At 41.8% G+C, this 18,845-nt stretch overlaps 1 protein-coding gene across 4 annotated transcripts in view; it reads right to left on the bottom strand.

The window, feature by feature from the left end:
* The window catches only part of TMEM266 (transmembrane protein 266), a 52,554-nt gene that overhangs the window by 22,540 nt on the left and 11,169 nt on the right, over nucleotides 1-18,845 (bottom strand). For 3 of the 4 annotated variants that reach the window (XM_079317871.1, XM_079317873.1, XM_079317872.1), the window contains 5 exons: nucleotides 15,164-15,318; nucleotides 11,684-11,757; nucleotides 5,351-5,407; nucleotides 3,546-3,684; nucleotides 1,970-2,085 (listed from right to left, as the gene is read on the bottom strand). In XM_079317871.1, the coding sequence (XP_079173997.1) occupies nucleotides 1,970-2,085; nucleotides 3,546-3,684; nucleotides 5,351-5,407; nucleotides 11,684-11,757; nucleotides 15,164-15,318 (541 nt within the window). The remainder of the gene's footprint in view (nucleotides 1-1,969; nucleotides 2,086-3,545; nucleotides 3,685-5,350; nucleotides 5,408-11,683; nucleotides 11,758-15,163; nucleotides 15,319-18,845) is intronic. The other variant, XM_079317874.1, reaches the window with a different exon arrangement.

The raw sequence follows: 18,845 nt of genomic DNA, 5'->3' as shown, positions 1-18,845 counted from the left end.
CAGGGAATCACCAACAACAAGCAATCCTTTAGAAAGCTCAGGAAAGATGATCAAATGAAAAACAGAGAACCTGGCAGAATTTTAGACTTTCCATTAGAAGACACTTTTGCATCAGATGCTGCACACAACATTAATGTGAATATTATAATGCTGACAACTTGTTCTTGACTGAATTATGAAGCTAATAATTTACAAATAAAGGATGCAGTACTTGAGTCAATGTCTTATGCTGCTAACTGCAGCAAATTAGTACATTTACCTGACATTATACAGCTGAGACAGTTGTTTGGCAGCAAGTCAGGCCAGTAAGAGGGATTAGCATCTTTCTATAGACTGTATTTTTCCATAGCAGATGACGCTTGAAAGCTGCAAGAGAACCTGCTCTGTTTCTCAGATTTACTCCTCTCCCAATGCAGTATTTCTTTCTTTAATGTACAGGTGGTTGTAAACATCAGAGCTTGGATTTAGGGCTATTCTGGTCACACTTTCAGGAGCACCTGGCTCAGAATAAAGCTGCTCCTGAACCCTATGTGGGATAATGCTCCCACCTTTACACAGATCATGGAACAGTAACACCAACAATTATTTAGAGATTGAGAGTGTTATCTGGCTATACAGTAAAGCTCCTAAAAACTCATGTTTTATGATTTATGATTCTCAAGACCTTCAGTATGGTCTGACAGACAAAATACTGCACTGGGACTCAAGAACTCATGACTGCTTAATGGGTTTGGTGAAGGGATAACCCTTCCTTGCAAAATGGGGTGTATACCACTCACCTGGCCATTCCACAACCTTCACAGAGCCCCAATCACTAAGGATCATTGGGCAAAGGGGTTATGAAGAGGACTGCAGGTTTATCACCAAAGACACTTACATAGTTGGCACTTACTAATTTTTGGCAGAAACTTTGATATGGTTAATATGAGTGACTCAAAACCAATGCTATGGAATTCCACAGTGTCTACAGCTCTTCCTCTTACATCACACAGACAAGGTAATTCACCAGAAGCAGCAGAATCCCAGGCTGAGATCCAGGAGACCTGGATCTAAACCTAAAAATCCACTTGGGGACCTAAATATCGATGGTTTTGTATTTCAAAAGTACCTGCCACAAGCCAGGATAGGTAGTTGAAGCTAGAAATCTCCAGGATATATTTGGGCTATATCTCACAGCTCCCCTTTCACTGAAATAAGAAGCAAATCACCTGGGGATCATGCTGTTGTGGTCTGATGGTCACCTCAACACTCACTCATCCTGAACCTCAACATCCATCCCTGCTTTCTACTTCAAAGCAAGTTAGTCAAAAACTCATTTGCATAAGACAAATGGCAAAAACTCCTGGCTCATTGCCCCAAAAATGGTTTTATACCTTCTTCATGTAAAATATATTCATTTGAGATAGTTCAAACTTTACCTTCCCTTGTCTCTAGACTGAATCACTGAACATTTGGGGGCCCGGGAAGAGTCTTAAATCTTGACTTGCTTCCAGGAACTAGAAGCTTCTACTGCAACATTCTCAGCTTGCCAAGAGTCTGTGACTGACCTACAGAGAAGCTGCCTTTTGCATTTAAAGCAGGGAAATTAAATTGTTTTTAACTGCACATCCTTTTCCAAGGAATACTAGCTGCAGTCTCCAACAATGGCTTTGTATGTTAGTCCTATGTCAAGCTGGCTGTATTCATTCAATAAATGACACACTGGAACCATTTTTCTTTTCTGTTGCTCACATTTGTTTTCCTCACCTCAGAAAACACAAGCCCAGCAGCAGAGGCAGCTGACTGCTGTTTGACAAACACCATGCTGACAATATCCTGGCTGCAGCTAATGCTTCCTTAGCACTGAGACCTGTCACCCCACAGCACAAGTCCCAGTGGTCCTTCTCAAAGCTCAGCTTGCATGAAGTACATGAACTGTTTGATTTGCCTTGACAAGATATGCGTAAATAAAGACAGAACTGAACTTTACCCCTTGTTCTTGGCAGATCTGGGTTAGTCTTTCCAGCTGCTCATCTTGAATAACTTTTGCCTTCTCATATTGCTGAATCATCATCTCCATCTCCACTTTCACTGGAAGGACGTATGCTGGAAAACACAAATAACACTTAAAGCAACCCAGCTGTGATTTGGTTTTTTATCAGAAAGAAAACCTTTACAGGCCAAAGAACATCACCCCTTTCCCTTCCATCCAGAGAACTGGAGTATTTCTAATAGAAGCAGCACTGGAGCACTTTTTTCAGGGAAGGGTTTCTGACACAGGAAATGCAGGGCTAGGTGTTGTTTGGTCAGACCTCCATCTGCCTGGCTGGACTGAAATGCATGCTGCCTGCTCTTCACAGATTCCATGCTAGCACAGCTCTTCCCCAGTGTTTACCACAGATTTCCTGAATTGCTGGGTAGGAGGATTTCCTCTTTAGAGTCAGTCCCATTCCTTCTAAACCTGAACAGCACAACTCCCTCAGGAAAATAACTATTCCAGAGCCCTAACCATTTAATTCCTAGACTTTGTATGAAATCAGTCCTTAATGGACACAACAGACTAAGAAAGATATTTTGAAGAAACAAAAAAGGCATTTATCTTCTACGGCTTTTCAAGCTACAGACCAGTTTTCAATATGTTTTCTGACTGGCTCCAGAAATTTTACTCCTGTCTTCACCATGGCAAACTCAGACTGATCAGAAAAGCTGGTCAATACATACTGTAATTAATGTTTTCTGAAGGTATATAAAATCCAGAAATTTTATTTCATGCTTCATTCAGAGGGCTATGATCTCTCCTAAACTCTGAATACAGAGTTTTCTGGGATTTAAACCCAAAATAACAACTTAACTCTGATTTTTCACACATGAGCAAAATTTATTTCTTTCCCCTAAGCTGCCTGAAGTTGCTGAGCACACAGTAACCTACATTGAAGTCCTTGCTTCCAGGCCCAGCCACAGATTCTGCCCTCTGCAACCTTGACTTGCTGGGGCCTCTTCATCTCTCCTGGCACATCCCCACAGAGGTCTGTGCAGAACACCACCAACATACACTTCATTTCCAGGATGTACAGCTCTGCAGAGAGCACCTCTAGCTGGGAATCCCCAGGGCAAGAAAATCCTCCTGACACAAAACTAATTTACTGACAAAAACTTAGAAAACAAAGTCCCAAGGCAGAGCTGGCTGTATGGTTATGGGAAGGGTGCAGCAAATATCAGCAATGCAGACTGGAATCAATTATTTTGCAGAATCAGGAATGACATCTGGTGGCAAGAGATATGAAGCAGGTCAGAGCATTTACTTTACAGGACAGGGGATGGGAAGATGCCTAACAGGAAAACAAACCAATGAATCATAAGGGCTCCTAGGAAGCAGGAGGTACAGCCATGATCTCCAGACCTACTCTCCTTCATGGGAGTCATAACTCTCTCCTGTTCAGTGCCAGCAAAATGTAAGAGAAAGGACAATGACAGGAACAGTGAAGCAATCAATCTTTCAGTATCTTAAAACCTCTCTTCCCAGGCTGGCAGGTGATGCTTGGAGTCCCAGGTGATTCCCCACTCACCATCAATGATCCTCTTCACTCTCCATATGCGCAGAGTGATGATGAGGCTGATGGCATCCCAGGGGCTGCTGGGGCCATTGGCCACTGTTGAGGCCACCATGGGTGCCAAGGACAAGATGATGACAGCACCATCAAACACCTGGAGAGAAATCAGCTTTTTAAACCTTTCCTTAAAATCACAGCCCTGCTGCTCCTCTCTGACATCTCAAAGGACTCCCTCTTTGCCCCAAAAAAATGCAACCATGGTATCTGTTTGAAAGGGATATGAGAGGTGGCCAAGCCACAGAAAGGCTGCAACCTTTTTAGGTAGCACAACAGAATTCCTCAGTGCTTTTTATGAGGTGAGGAGAGATAAACTGTGGTGGAAGGGCAGGGGAAGAGAAAGGTATTTGGAAATACTGGCCAAAATCCCCCAAGGAGAAGTGATAGTCTAAATGTTATTACAGCCAAAGAGTTTTATCGTCACTGGTATTTATTACCTGTTACTTGGCAAAATGTCATCTGAAAAAAAAGATGCAGTCCCTGCCCATAGATCTTACTGTCTCAATGAAGAGATCAAGCAGACAGGTAGAAAAAGAGGGAGCCAAGGGATGGATGGCTGCTGCCATGCAGTGGCTGCACACCTTGTGTGGGAACGGCTGCCCGCTCGCTACGGGGCAGCTGGGACTGCCCAGGATGATGCATGTGACACTGCCTGCACTGGGGTTGGACCAGAAAAGCAACTGTGCAGAGCATTAGACAGGAATGAGGCACTACATGTGCTTCAGAGCAGAGTGGCAGCAGGCAGTGTGTGTCCCACACTGGCCTAGAGGCAGAACTGACACCACGTTCTCACTCCTGCAGAGACCCTCCCTGCTGCCCTGGACTGTCTCAGAAAGGGGCAGGGCATGGATTTTTGCAAGAGCTACTTTTTCAGAACTGTGTATAACTATTCAGTGTATTGAAAATAAATATTTCTTACTGCAGCCACTCAATGGGCAGTAAAAATATATTACTAGTCCAAATTGCCAAAATTAATTATCAGAAACTTAAGGCTGTACTCAGCCTTAATAATAAGAAACCCTAAATCAACTATTTAAGTTTCATTTTTTTTAGCAAAACAAGTTAAAATGTTTACAACCTCACTACAAAAATATGCAAGTCTCTAGATTAAGCTTCAAGAACACCCAGATTGTGTCTGGCTCTTCCTGAACAGTGGTTGATGAAGCAGCATCAAGAAAGACTTTTTAATTTTCCCAATATCCAGATTTGTGCTCAGATTAGGATTATGTATTATTTACAACACACAAATTTCCTTTTCTTTCTCTACAAGAATATGCACATTCTACCTTATTTTTAATTTGAGGTACTAATTACAGTGTTTATCAAAACAATTTCACAATAAAAATGGGGGTTTTGCCAAACTAGTATTTACTGACAGGAAACTACATGCAATTTTTCAACTAACTCAACTAATTTCAGCTCAATTATGGCAATGGGGATATAAAACTCAGGTGATAATTTTTACATCTCAGGGTAGCAGTATGACCAGTTAGACTAGCACAGCTCTATCAACAGAAGGCACACATAGAGAAAGAAGGCCAAAATCCCTCTCTTCATAAAATATTTTCAAATATTGCAATCTTCTGAGACTCTCATGGAAAAAGGGACTGCACCACTCAGCTATGGGTAATGCACATAGTGAGAAGGATGTGTGCTCTTATCTGCCTTAAAAGACTGTATTGCACAATTAAAAACAAAGCCATCCAAAGCACTTTATGGTCTTACTGGGGCTGCCTGGAAAACAGTACCAAGAGAGAGCTTACCTCTATTTTGTTTTCAATGTAATCCCATATGCCAAGGACCACAATCCTCAAAATAGTCTAGTAAAATAGAGTAGGGGGGAAAGAAAAGATTATGAATGTTGCTGCAGTCTTAGATAAACATTTAGTCCTTACCTATTAAGGGAATAATTTTTTGTCTTATTTAAACACTATACATTCCTTCTAAATAATCATCAGGTCCTAGAAATAGTACGTTCAAATGCTCATCAGTCTTTCCCTCTTCCTAAAATGATGATTTCATATTTATGATTTAGATTACAACCCTCCCCACTCTCCTGACCCAAGCCTATATAAGATCCACCTTGGGGTCCCCTCAGTCAAAATGGGGGAAAATTCTCTTTTCTGGCCACCTTTGATATGCCAGTGCTCACTGATTCTCTAAGAGAAGAGGGCCTGTCCTGATGCCTAAAGATACTGACATTTCATCAGCCTGAGGAGCAGATGCTCTTCACTGGAGTCAAAGGCAGTTGTTTTATTATAAGATCCCAGAAAGTCATGGGATAAGGGAGTAAAATATTTCTGTGATTTTTCTCTATGAAGCAAAACAGCAATAAGTAGCCTCAACAGCTAAAAACGAGGAACAAAGAAAGAACATAAAATGAACCAATGGTGAATTCCTATTAAAAAAACCCAATGACACCTTTCCTGATTTTAATTTGGCATTCAGAAGACACAGGAAAAGAAAAAAATCCATCAGTCAACTTGGGATTGATATTTGAATTCACATAAAATTGGTAGGGATGTTTCCTGCCAACAGTAACAAGGTCAGATTTTGACAGACATGAGGAGCCCACCTGCAGCTGGGAGCCTTACAAAGAGCACCAAAATGTCACTGTCTCCATGAAAGAGCAGAATGACTTAGGTGACCATGGCCAGAATTGTGCAAGAAAAAGTGGCTCTGATGAATACATGTATCTCCTCTTCACGACAAACACAAATATGAAATGCCAATCAGCTCTGAATTCATGACAAGCACACCAGCAGTATCTAACTGCAGAACAACACTGAAGGCTCAGCAGGGCTCCTGTGTGTGGTTCTGCCAACCCCATGGCCCAGTGGGATCCCCTGGCATGACTGACTGTTCTCCATTCTTCTGGCACTGCAACCCTGGATCACTGCACCCAGCCAGGGACACTGCTGGGGGCAGCTGGTGCCCCCAGAGCCCTGCAGCACAGAGCAGGAGGGAGGCACCCACACCTGCCAGAAATGGGGGATGCAAAGGCACAGGCAAGGCTGCCTGAGGGAGGGAGGCACCAGCCAGAAGACAAAATGCAGCATCCTCTTTCCTCTACAGAAATTGATGGTACTCTACACAGACACAAGATCTGCCAGTGCTGCTGCTCTCTACTCCTAAAAACAATGTACTTCCACAGCACTTTACAAATGCAGCACAGGAGCAACAATAACCTATATCCCCAAGGTTTGTTGATTATGTGGAGGAAGAGATGCACAAAAGCAGGTTCTCAAGTCCCTTCATGATCCCAAACTGGCCAGTACAATGTGATGTGACACAGGTTGTGAATTCCCACAACCTGCATTTGTCAGCTGACTGCACATTGGTACATTAGGTAATTTTAAGTACTTTTCTGTTTGCACAGTTAATATCCAATTTGCTATTCTGAGTCACTGTGTCAAACCCCTCTGTAGTGTGAAGGAATCAGCAGGAACAGCACAGGAGGGGAAGCTGGCCCAGCAGCACGAGGCAAAGGAGAGCAACTGCACTTCAGGGTGGGGTAGGGATTGGGCAGGAGAAAGACAGGATGGAGGAAGCTGGAAAATAATGTCCTTAGAAAAGCCCTCCCTCCCTTCCACTGCTACAAAACCAATCTATCTGTTACAGAGGCTCCAGAAACTCTATAGATTAAGTTTTTGCCTTTTGGATATATCCCATAAGACCAAATATTTATTGAAAACTTTCCCAGAACACCTTGTACCCAATTTGTAATTTATAACCCCTCTCATCAGGGTCACCCACAGAGGCCTCAGCTCACCCAGTGCTTAGAAGAACCCTCTTTTGTCATCTCCTGGTGTGTCTGTACCCAGCTCCAGCATGAGCTGTCCTAGCACACACAGAGCCCAGAGGAACTGCTGCCATGCTTAAACCAACACATCCTCCTGTTCCCAGGCTACTGGCACTCTCCCCACACAGATTCTCTCCACCAAGGCTCTGAACTACAGACCCCAGGTCACCATCACCAGCAGAACCCACCCCATCCCTGCCCTCTGGGACTGCTGGGGCTTCACCAGGAAATCATTTCATGGCCTGGGGCCACGAACAGACACAAACACACTGTGCTCTCTCACTAACACTACCAGCACACCACATACCCAAACACATCTGTGCATGGACTCTGCACTTCTATTTCTTCTATACTCTCACCACCTTAATTCTTAGCATACAGGGAAAATCAGAGAGTTTTCAACTGGCAATTCTGTGTAGATTTGAAAGGGCTTTTGAGGCATGGGAATGGCTCATGGAGACTACCAGCCATGCAGAGTGGCCAGGGAACCCTGGGCAGCCCTGCACCACCAGCTGCCTCTGGGCATGGTCACACAAGCACTGACAGTCTCTGTGGGGCAGCTGTGCAGGAGGAGCTGCCACTGTCAAGGGCTGAAAGCACAGATGAAGCACTGTCAGAGCACACTGTAAGTCAGGGGTACTGCTAGAAAGGAAATGGGCACACTGGCACTTCAGGCAGATGTCCAGCTAGATACCCAGAACTTTACAGAACCTTTTGCCGTGGCAACTACTTCTTTGTAAAGCCAGAAAATTGCTTAGTAGAGAATTTTACCTATATATTAAGGTTTATTTTATACACACTAGCAAAATTTACCTTTATAAATCATATTAATGTATAAAATCTGTATCTTTGTTCCTACACCCCACTACTCAATCTATTAAAAAAAACCCCAAACATACAGCAATGAAGTGCATTTGTGCATCATGAGAAAAGTTGTGTGTACATGGAATAAAAGTAAACACACAGAAGAGAAACCACAGCTTACAGATTAACAGAAGATTATCCTCTTTGCTCTCAGCTCTTTGAAGCTCATAAATAGTACAACAAAAGCAATGTAATTGAGTTTCTAACAGAAATTATGAATTTGTTAAGGGAGAGACATTTTTACTTAGTTCTGCCATTTAGAATGTTTTTCTTTTTTAACAGAACCTTAACAGCAGAGTCTCCCTTTGGAAGTTTTATGCCTTTCAAGGGTTGCTGTTACCAAGCAGTAAAGGAGCAGGTTACTATTAACACCTCCTTTAAACATATAGGATGAAGAAAGCCTTGGAGTTTTTCCTCCTGTGAGCCACAGCTCCTGAAACAGATGGTTTCTCAGCTGGGAGCACAGACTAGCTCTACTCAATCTGAGAGCTCATTTTGTGGACACAGATGCTGGAGAAAAGCTGTGATTTGGTGCTTGCCTGATTTTGAGCACACCAGACTTGGTTCCTCCCAGGGAAAGCTTCAAGTGCTTCCCTCCAGCAGAACACCTGTGTGCAGAGCAAGGCAAACAGCCACTACCAGGGAGCTCCACTCTTGCACTCATCTCATCAGCCCCACTGAAAAGCAGAACTGAACAGCAGCCACAGAACCACAGACTTGTGGCAATGGGATAGAACTGTTAAGAGCAGACTTCAATCCACTTACCAAAACTCTGGGGCGTTCCCCACCTTCCTCTTCTCAGCCAACTACCAGCAAGGCTGAACTTGCCCTCTTGAGAGGGTGCAACCCCAGCCCTGCCTTGCTATTGACATTGGGATTTCCCCCCAGTGCCTCTCTCTTCTCTTCTGTCTGGGTAACATTTGGTGCACAGACAAATCATAGTGATGTATGTAAACACAGACAAACACACAAAACCATCACACTAGTAAATCCTGCTCAAATACTTGGAAAAAAGCAAACAAAAAGCTGATGTGCACTTCACTTGAATGTGGATATTTTAATGCTGGAAAGTCACTGAAAGTGACAGAGAGCATAAAATGAGCAAAGTGCCCTTAAAGCTTGTGGCTGTAAGACAAGCCTGGGGAAGCAGGAAGATGCTGTGAGAGCAACTACTCAGCTCTGCTGGCAGCTGCTCTGATGGCATTTGCCAGCTGCTGGCATGTTTAGCCCCCTCATTTTAACCAAGCAGAAAGTCAGTGCCTGTTTAACTTCAACTCCACTGCAATTACCTGCAATGCTTTCAGAGCACCACCTTTGATCAGTTGTATTCTTCCCAAATATTCAGATTTGGTGCTGAAAGTTTTATGGGTCTTATCAACTCTTGAATAACTTTCTTTGTTCTTTAAGCTGAAGCCTTTCTGAAGAATTGTGTACCTATATTTACAACTAATGGGAACCAAATTACAGAACAAACATTAAACATCCTAACTTAGAAGAGGGTACCTGCTATGGAAACAACTTTTTTTAAACACCAGAAACCCTGAATCCTTGCTTTGAGTAGAAACACAGTAACTTCAGGACTCATCAATTCTCAGCAGCTGCCTGTTACATCCAGGTAACCTAATTAAATCTGCTCACCTCTGGAATATCATTCTGGCATGAACAGCCACAGACTGCAGAATCTCACTGTAACACATCATCTTCTTAACAAATGATCCCAAAGCTGACTCATGGTATGGAACCAGAGGGAAAAAAAAATCCCCTGAAGGGACCAAACAAGTAAATAAAGATGGATGAAAAAAAAAAAAAAAAAAAAAGCCATTTGCAATTTTTGCAGTATTTTGTAACCTCTTGGGAAAAAATTACTTGGATGTCAGAAAATTACACTCTCTGTTTTTCCTCTCTTAAGACACAATTCAGCATGAACTCAACCTGGCACAAGGCCAACCCCAGCAAACCCAGCAGAAAGTACACCTGAGCTCTTTCCCAAACTGGTCTCTTGAAGCACATCCAGTTGCTCTGTGGAGCCACCTCTGTCTCTGAGCTGCCAAATGAATCCATATCCAAAAATCTACCCTGCTCTGTGCAGCTCACATGGTTGTCTTGTGGCCTCATTTTTCTTTGATCTAAATTCAGAGCATAATCAAATAGGTGAAGGAAGCTACTTCAGAAGACAGCAGCAGATAATGAAGTGAGTGATAAGTTTATAATTAATGAGAATAGCAAGTAGATGAAGTAGCTCCAAATACCTAATAAAGACAGAAAAGCCAACACAGCTTCAAAATGAGCATGGTGAGACAAGGAACCTGTTTTGGTTCTGTGAAACATTTCTGTTATTCTTTGCCTGCAAAATATTTCTGAACCAGCTCATCCCATCCCAATTCCTTCCTTGAGCCAGCAGAGTCCCAGCCTGAGGATGTGTCTGCAGTGCCACAAACCAATTACCAATCACATATGAGGAGTATGAATTCAATACAAGTGATTCAATAAATCATTTGCAGATATAGCTTTGTTTTTTGATGACTGGTTTTTTGTAACCTTCACCTCACAGCTATCTAAATTTCCTATAGAATGAAGTCATTAACAAACCCCTCTGCATTATATTTTCTCCCATGGAACCAGAAGAAATATTTTAAAATATTCCAGTCCAAGCTGTCTTCCAACTTAACAGACATAGAACTTGTTTTTGTGACAAGTAACATATTAAAACCTGAAAAATAGCAATAGAAGCATTTTGGAATACTTCAGGATTAGTCTAAATGTCTCAACACCAGTGGCTTCTTTCTGGAACAAAGCTGAAAGCTCAGAAAGGCAGATTATCCCAGTTTGGTCATTTGTTACACCACGACTAGAGCCTTTTCCAGTGCACACACATTTTCCATTCACATACATTTTGGCAAAGAAATTCACCATTTGTTTCATTCTCTGACTAGGTCTATATGCAGCAACCTGGAATATATAAACCCCCATAATAAACTGTGAGCAGAGATAACTCCATTCTCAAAACAGGTATTTTTGTACAAAACTCCCATGGATCTTTATTCTTGAAGAACATATTTTCATCATAATCCTATACTTTATACCCAGTGACACTGATAACAAATGGATCAAACCATCCTGTCCAGTGCCTGTAGATTCAGAAATTATTATTTCTTTCTGCAGCTTTCAAATTATAATCTGTAAGCCAGTATCTTCCCTTCCATGTTTCCTTACCAATTCTAAGCAACAGATATACAGTGTTAATCTAAATAACATTTTTTTTAGTTTGCTAAGTAGAAGCAGCAACAGTACATGTTTACTTGTTTTTCCTTAAAATACACTGTGCTACATCATTTACTTTCAAACTACTGTAAAACTCTCGCTAATTCCAGTGACAACATAAAAATACTTTGCAGTTCTGTATGTAGAGGAAGACTTTGGTTATACATACCTCTGAAAAGAAAACAGAGAGGATGACTAGGCTGATCCAGTGAATTACTCCTGCAAACTGGGAAGCACTTGAAACTGCAATTAACATAATACAAGGAAGGGTCATTAGGGTAGCAGAGTGTAACTTAGGTTTAGCATAATTAGTAACCCACAAGCTATGTATGGTAAAGCTTGCTTGCTTAGATTTTGCAATGGAAGTACCAGAGAGAGGATGGGATGCAATGACATGGAACTCCAGCCCTGGCAGCTGCTCAGCCCCAGTCAGTATGTCAGCAGCTCACTGGCAGAGCTCAGGTCTTTGGTGCTCTGCCACTGCCTCCTGTTCTCACCCCATGTGCTGCTTTAGCATGAGATGTGCAACTAAAAATCCAGATCTAGGACCCAGCAAGGAAAGAGAATGCTCTGCTACCCCCACATTACTCCTTGTGTTCAGTCTTTGACAATTCAGCTCACATTATCAGTATTTATCTGGAGCAGGTGCTTAAAATCTAGTGCTCAAAATGGGCTTAAAAATCCATTTCATGTTGACAGAAAAATGCAGGACGTTGGCAGGGTCCACTAATTGAACTGCTAGTGATTCCTGCTCCCAGCAGTTTGGGCTAAGGGAATGAGGAGCAAATTCCTGCAGGGCATGTGTGAGTCTCCATCTCCACAGCAGCCAGAGCAGAGCAGAGCAGCCTGTGCAGTCCCACAGTGCCAGACAACTGAGTGTGTAAGGGAAGCAGTGGTTGTGCAGAGTGCAGGGCTGTGGCACACTGCACTATGGCCCAAGAACACACAGGGCACACACTGCATGAAGAATTGCATTTTACAATCACAATCGATTCATATGGGAAAGAGAGGAGAAGGATGTAGGAAGAAATCAGGATACAAATAAAACTGAGTGCTGGAACTCCCCCTGCTCAGCCCTTTTGGGGCTTGATGAGAGCTTTGCTGTGCTGCAGCACAGGAGCTACTTAAAGGTGAAACAAATGGGCAGAAGAAGAGCTAAGGAGGTTTCCTAAAGCACTTTGTCCCTGGGGCAGCCTGAGGAACAGGAAACCTTGGGATGCACAGACAGGGCTCCAGCTGCCCCCCAGCGACACACAGAGACATAGCAAGCAGCAATTTGGGATGGAACCCATCCTGCCCAGCTCCCAGTGCTCTCCCGAGGAGCTGTGAAGACACACTATAAAACCTGATTGCAAAACACACACCTAAAACAAAAGACCTATTATATGTCCCTTGCTTTCTGGGGTTTCTAATCCTGGTATGAATATGCTTTGTGCTGAAACACCCTGAAAGGTCTCTGACCTTTTCACATGTTTATCCTACAGTTTGCAAATGTGGTATCCACCTAAGAAACCAACAGCTTTGCCTGTGCATCATGCAACCAAAGACTACACTGAGAGCAGGAGAGAAAAAATATACTCTAAAAATGTCACAGCCAAAGAAAACACCAGGTTTCTTTTGTTGTGGTTTTTGGGTTTTTTTGGTTGGTTGGTTTGGTTTTCTTTTAATAAAGGGAGGTTTCCTAAGTAATTACAGTCTATAGCATGGATTAGCAATTGTTATTATGGACAGAACTGGCAGTGATATGCTGTAAGGTATCCTAATGCACTGCTCAGTTTTATAAAGAATAAGGAACCCTTTAGAACTGTAATTACATTTTTGAGAAACACAGTTATGGGCTAATGGCTTTTCAAAACCTCAGTATAAGTGAAACACACCCCTTACAAGGCACAGGTGGAAAACTTAGATCAGCCTCACCATGACAGCCTTTATCTGATTAAAAACAAGACAGAAGGTATTCTAACTTGGCCAAGACAAAAAACCTCATGGCAAGATTCATTAGTTGAAATGTAAATCAGTAACACAAATGCAGTGGGCCCTGAGCAAATCCATCCAGCAGGGGCCACCTCTGAACAGTGGAGTCACCTGGCTGCACCCAACACCTGCAGGTTGTGCACATGGTGTAAACTGCAGAGCTTTCAGCAATGCACATGCACCAGACACACAGGGGAGCACCAATTCCTAAAGTAAAGCTTTCTTTAGAAGGGTCTTCAGAAAATACATTGTGAGAAAATGGCTGCTTCCAGAGGAGAGTAACCAAAACTGTTAAAACTCAGAGAAATCAGCAGTCTTTAAAACCCTGTCTCTAGAGGAAGTGAAAATTCTCTACACAAACAGAAAGAAGTGACACCTCAATAAATATTGTAGGAAGCTTCTTCCTCATTAAGGCCTTATACCCACAATTAGCATTCCTGACTTTTTTGAAAGTGGCAGACTTGTCCAAATCCTGGGCTTTCTCATCCAAAAATGGTGAGTGACCAGAGAGCAGAGAAAGCAGCAGCTGTAACAGAGCAGCCATGCCCTGGCAGTGTGTGCAGAATGGACAGATGGGTGGAAATGGGGACCAACAGCATGCAGTGACACACAGTCATTTATTCATCTTACAGAGTTTAAGGAGCAGCTGCAATTATCAGTGAAGTCGCTTAAAGTCATCTTAATACAACTGCAATCCCTGAATCTTGACTCCACTACAATCAATTGACAAATTACAACAGTAAAAGGACTTCAACAGAATAAAAATTTGGTTTGTTCAGTTCAAAGTTGCCACAGGAGACACGAGACACTCCTCTGTGAACTCTTGCATTTATGGGATTGTCTGCAGCCCAGCTGCCATTTTTTGCATGGAGATACCAGAGGCTGCTCCTCAACATTCAGCTTAGGGGACAGTGTAGGTGGTGTCTGTGGCCATGTCAACTTTGTATCATAAAACAAAAAAAAAAGAAAAAAAGGGAAAAAAAAGGGGTGGAATGCAAGAAGAGTAGAAGAAAAAAGGATGAATTAAGAAGCAAAACAGCAGCATTAAAATTTCCATTGTGGAACCTGTGTAGAGTGAATTCAGATAAAGCAAAACTCCATTTAAGCCATTCATTGACTCACAGTGTGTTAGCAAAGTAGAATGAAAATCTGTCTCATTTCAGAGCATTACAAGCTAGAAGGCAACAATTTCAATTCCTATCCACTCGAGCAGAGGTATATTAGTAAGAGGTTAACACCAAGTACCTTATTTATTTATGTATGTTCATCACTTTTGTCTAGCCACATGTGATGGGTATCAGAGATTAGTGATGCACAGATTTTTCTCCTGTGCATATGTAACATGTCTGTAAAGGACAGATCTTTTCAAGCACTAATGACACCACACATGAATCTCTGCATGTATCCTTCGAAAATTTGTTATTTGACTTAGCTTTGCTCAGAAGAACAAAGAAGAGACTGACTTCACTATACCAGGATTCCACAAGAACACATTTCTTACCTAGCCTAGTAATAATTTAAATGGTAGGAAAAAAACATCCCCAATATCCTCCCCTTTCACAAACCTCCCAGCAAGTTAAGCCTTTATTTCATCAAAATTAAAAAAAACAAAAACCATAAAAACCGAAAATATAAAAAAAAAAAAAAAAAGAAAAAACAAAATCCTCCTACTCACACTGGAGAAGCTTTATATCTATTAGGAGTTCCAGAGTCAGAAGAATCACCACCAATACTACACAGGCTACCAGGAAACTGTTGAGACTTGCACTGAGCAAAAATACCTGCCACACAGCTGCTCGTCTCCCACAGCACGGTTTTAGCCAGTTAGATCTAAGGAAATAAAATCAAGGGAAAAACAAGAAAAGAAAAGAAGAAGTGAAAAAGGAAAAGAGCTAAAGAGCAGTGAACTCAAAATTCTAAGTTCTGTTGTTTTGGAGACACTCAGCAATAATGCCCAAAGACTTTGCAAAGTTCAGGTTCATTGGTCTCCTTACAGAGAGAAATGTAAGAAAACCCTTCAGCCTGGGATCTCCCAGCTCTGGAGTGTGCTGGTGTCCAAGTGCCTTCAGTGCACTGAGTCATGCAGCCCTCATTACCACACACACCCTTCTGCCCTCCTCCTGTCTCTCAGCATCTCATGTGCTCTTATCTTGACATACATGCTGCATTCCTTTATCAGTGAATACCAAGGCACAGCAGGACTCTGCTAGTTAGAAGCTAATGACTCTTTAAAAATCATTTCTCTGCTACTGAATTTTCTGGTCATGCACCTTTACCCCTGCTCTACTATGAGACAAATCTGACAAGGGCTGCCAAATTTAGGGTGCAACCATCAGTCCATGACATCATGGAAAAGAACAACAGGAATCTGGAGAACACCAAGTGTAGCTCAGTGACTCCACAGCTACACTTCATAGGGCAAAGGGACATAGCCTCAAAGTGTCAAGCCTCTGGCCAAGGCTCTCTCCTTGGCTATTTGTCCAACTCTCAACAATCTGTTTGTGGATCAGGCCAAGAATTACCTTGTTTGGGGGACAGCATGCACCAGGGACCGCTCCCAAACCTGCTGTGGATGAGGTCACCCTTTTTCAGAGGAAAAAGAAGGTTTAGGCAGGATGCAGGAAGCTGTGAGGAGGCTGAGCTCTGAGGACCAGAACTCTGAAGGGAAGCTGATGAAGCAGTAAACATTGAACTAGCATTTTGCTAATGCAGATACATATTTACAAGAGGGTTACTAATTTTTTTTTTTTTTTCTTTTAGGAGTATTGGTAATATAGATAATCAGAATAACAGTAGGATGGATTTCAGAAGCACAAAACCCATCCTGATAGTGTTCATCTCACAACTCCTCCCTCCCAGTATCACTTTGATGCAGTATCACATCATTTCTCATCACAGTGTTCTGCAAGGTTGCTGTACTGGCTCACCTCAGAAAGTTCAGATGAGATGATTGCCTGACACTTCAGATTTTCAAAGCACTGTAAATACACATTAGGTAATGAAAAGCTGACACGATTTATTAATCAGGGTTTAAAAAGCTGCAAGTGTGGTGCAGTAACCCCCTGCTAAAATAACACTACACAGAAAGCAGGGATGTACAAGAAGATATGGTGATACTGATCAATTCCTAATAAACAGCTCTAGACTCACTAACACTACAATCAAACACTTGGAAAAATACCACAAAATGTTCTCTGACATACTCACAAATGAGGGAGAAAGAGATGCCGAGCACTGCTCAGAGACTCGACACTTTGAGCAGCTTCTCAGAATTAAGCATATCAACAGCACTTGTAGTCAGATTGCCTGATTGCATGACTGCAAAAGATCTCCTCAATTGACTCTCAAAGCTTCAGAGAAGATTTGACAAGTGTTACTATCAGCAACTTGCCCTTAGGTTAAACTTTGTTATGGCTCCAGCCTGAATACAGAATGCATGAGATTTCAAATAGGTTGTGTTAAAACATAAAGCAAAAAAAAAAAAGGCAATGGGATAGGGCCTTTTTGCCAACTTGGTCTTTTAATGGATTTTATTTTACATCATCTCAAAACAGTAACTTGTTTTTAATACAACTACAATTTTGGGATTTTTTTAGATATTTCTAAAAACAGTGAGGAGGGATGGCTCTGTTTGAACAGAACAGGCTTTAGTTCTAGTCTCTGCTTACATTTGTCTTCCCTTTTCCAAAAGATCCACTATGCCAGTATTTTAATATTGCAGGGCAGCTTTTCCTATGCACAGAATCATCAGTAGAGGGCCCAAGTACCTGCCTCTAAAAGCTCTGCATAGTCAAGATTTTCAAACATACCAAATGTACCATTAAGAATAAACCAGTTGTAATACTTGGCATACAATACATATAACCATGCTAATTATTATTCAAGCTGTTAATTTGAGTCCTAAATAATGAGTCATTACTCTGTCTACTCAGTATTATTAGTCAGTAACACCAATTCTAAAAAGCTTCTGAGTGAAAATACCAGTTTAGAATTGAAAAAACAATCAGCTTAAGAGGTCAAGTGCAGCTCATGTGCCCATTTCCACCTGTACCACACTCATGAAATATATACATTGATTTCAAAGACACAAAAGGATTTGAAATTTAAGCACTGGAGAAGCACCTTCAGCTCTTCAGCAACTACCCTGACTCCTAACACATACAAATCTCACCTCTGTAACCCTGCAATTTGTTTGAGCAGAGAAGTCTCCCTCCCTCCTTTCTGACATGCAAAGGCTCATCTATTGAGATGAGAAATCTGGTGTTTGGAGAAAGACAAACCCTACCAGAATTAGTGTGGTTTGAACTTACCTTCCCAATTCTGGTCATTTCACCTGAGACACTGCAAAGCTACTCTTAAAATTTTAAGCTCAGATTAAAAATTCAGCTACAGAGAATTTTCAAAAAACCCAAAAACCAAAATATAACTTACACAGCTAATAAATGTGTAAAGAGATTTCATACTAACAAGTAAAAGACCTTTTTCCCTCGCTTCAGACAAAAAACCCCAAACCAAACAAACACAAAAACAAATTACCAAAACCCCACAAACTAGTAAAGAACTCCCCTATTCTGTTGAGAGAATAAGTACACATTCTGTTGATGTCCTGACTGTGTTTGCTTGAATTCACAGACAAGTGGGACTTGGGAAAACTTTCCTGCATGACTTCAAACAGGTTTATCAGGTATTGCAGCTAGAGACTTTGTCTCTAAAACAGAAGTATCATTTACCTTTCTTGCAATGCCTGGATGAAGTAAATAAACATACTAACACAGGTAATTTTCAATTGTTGGTGACACTGAGCTGTAAAGTTTTGTCCTAAGACATTAAAATGTATTTAGTGGAATTTTACCGGGGTAATTTTTTTTAAAGATACTTTCACACATGGCTTTGTGCAAAAGCAATCTGTCATCATCCTGTTAAACAGCTTGGAAGAAAAAGAACATAAGGCAAAACTGGGAAAGGTAGAACATATTTATCTGGTAAGGAACCACTACAAACAGTTTTTTCAAGCTCTTAACAGCTGTCACTGTTTCTATTTTCTGGTCTTGTAAACAAATACCCCAAAATCTGCATTACACCTTACCCAGTCTTTTTTTTTTTTTTTTTTTTTTTTTCCTTTCTTTTGGCTAAACAGCAAGTGTTTGCACCTCACAAGATGGTTCTGATCAGAAAACAGAAGGATGGATGGGATCCAAATTGCTCTCTGAAGGAGCAGAAAGGCCATGCTCAGGAAGTGACAGGCTAAATAACAATACAAAACCTGGCTGAGCCACAGAGACAGCAGAGCCTCACAGCAGGCTACAGGCCAGGGAACACACAGAGCTCTGCACCTCCTGTCTGCACTTCCACCAGCT

The sequence above is a fragment of the Erithacus rubecula genome (assembly GCF_903797595.1).
Source record: "Erithacus rubecula genome assembly, chromosome: 14".
Lineage (NCBI taxonomy): Eukaryota > Metazoa > Chordata > Aves > Passeriformes > Muscicapidae > Erithacus > Erithacus rubecula.
The sequence above is the reverse complement of the archived record's forward strand: the minus strand, read 5'-3'. Positions and strand labels throughout refer to the sequence as shown.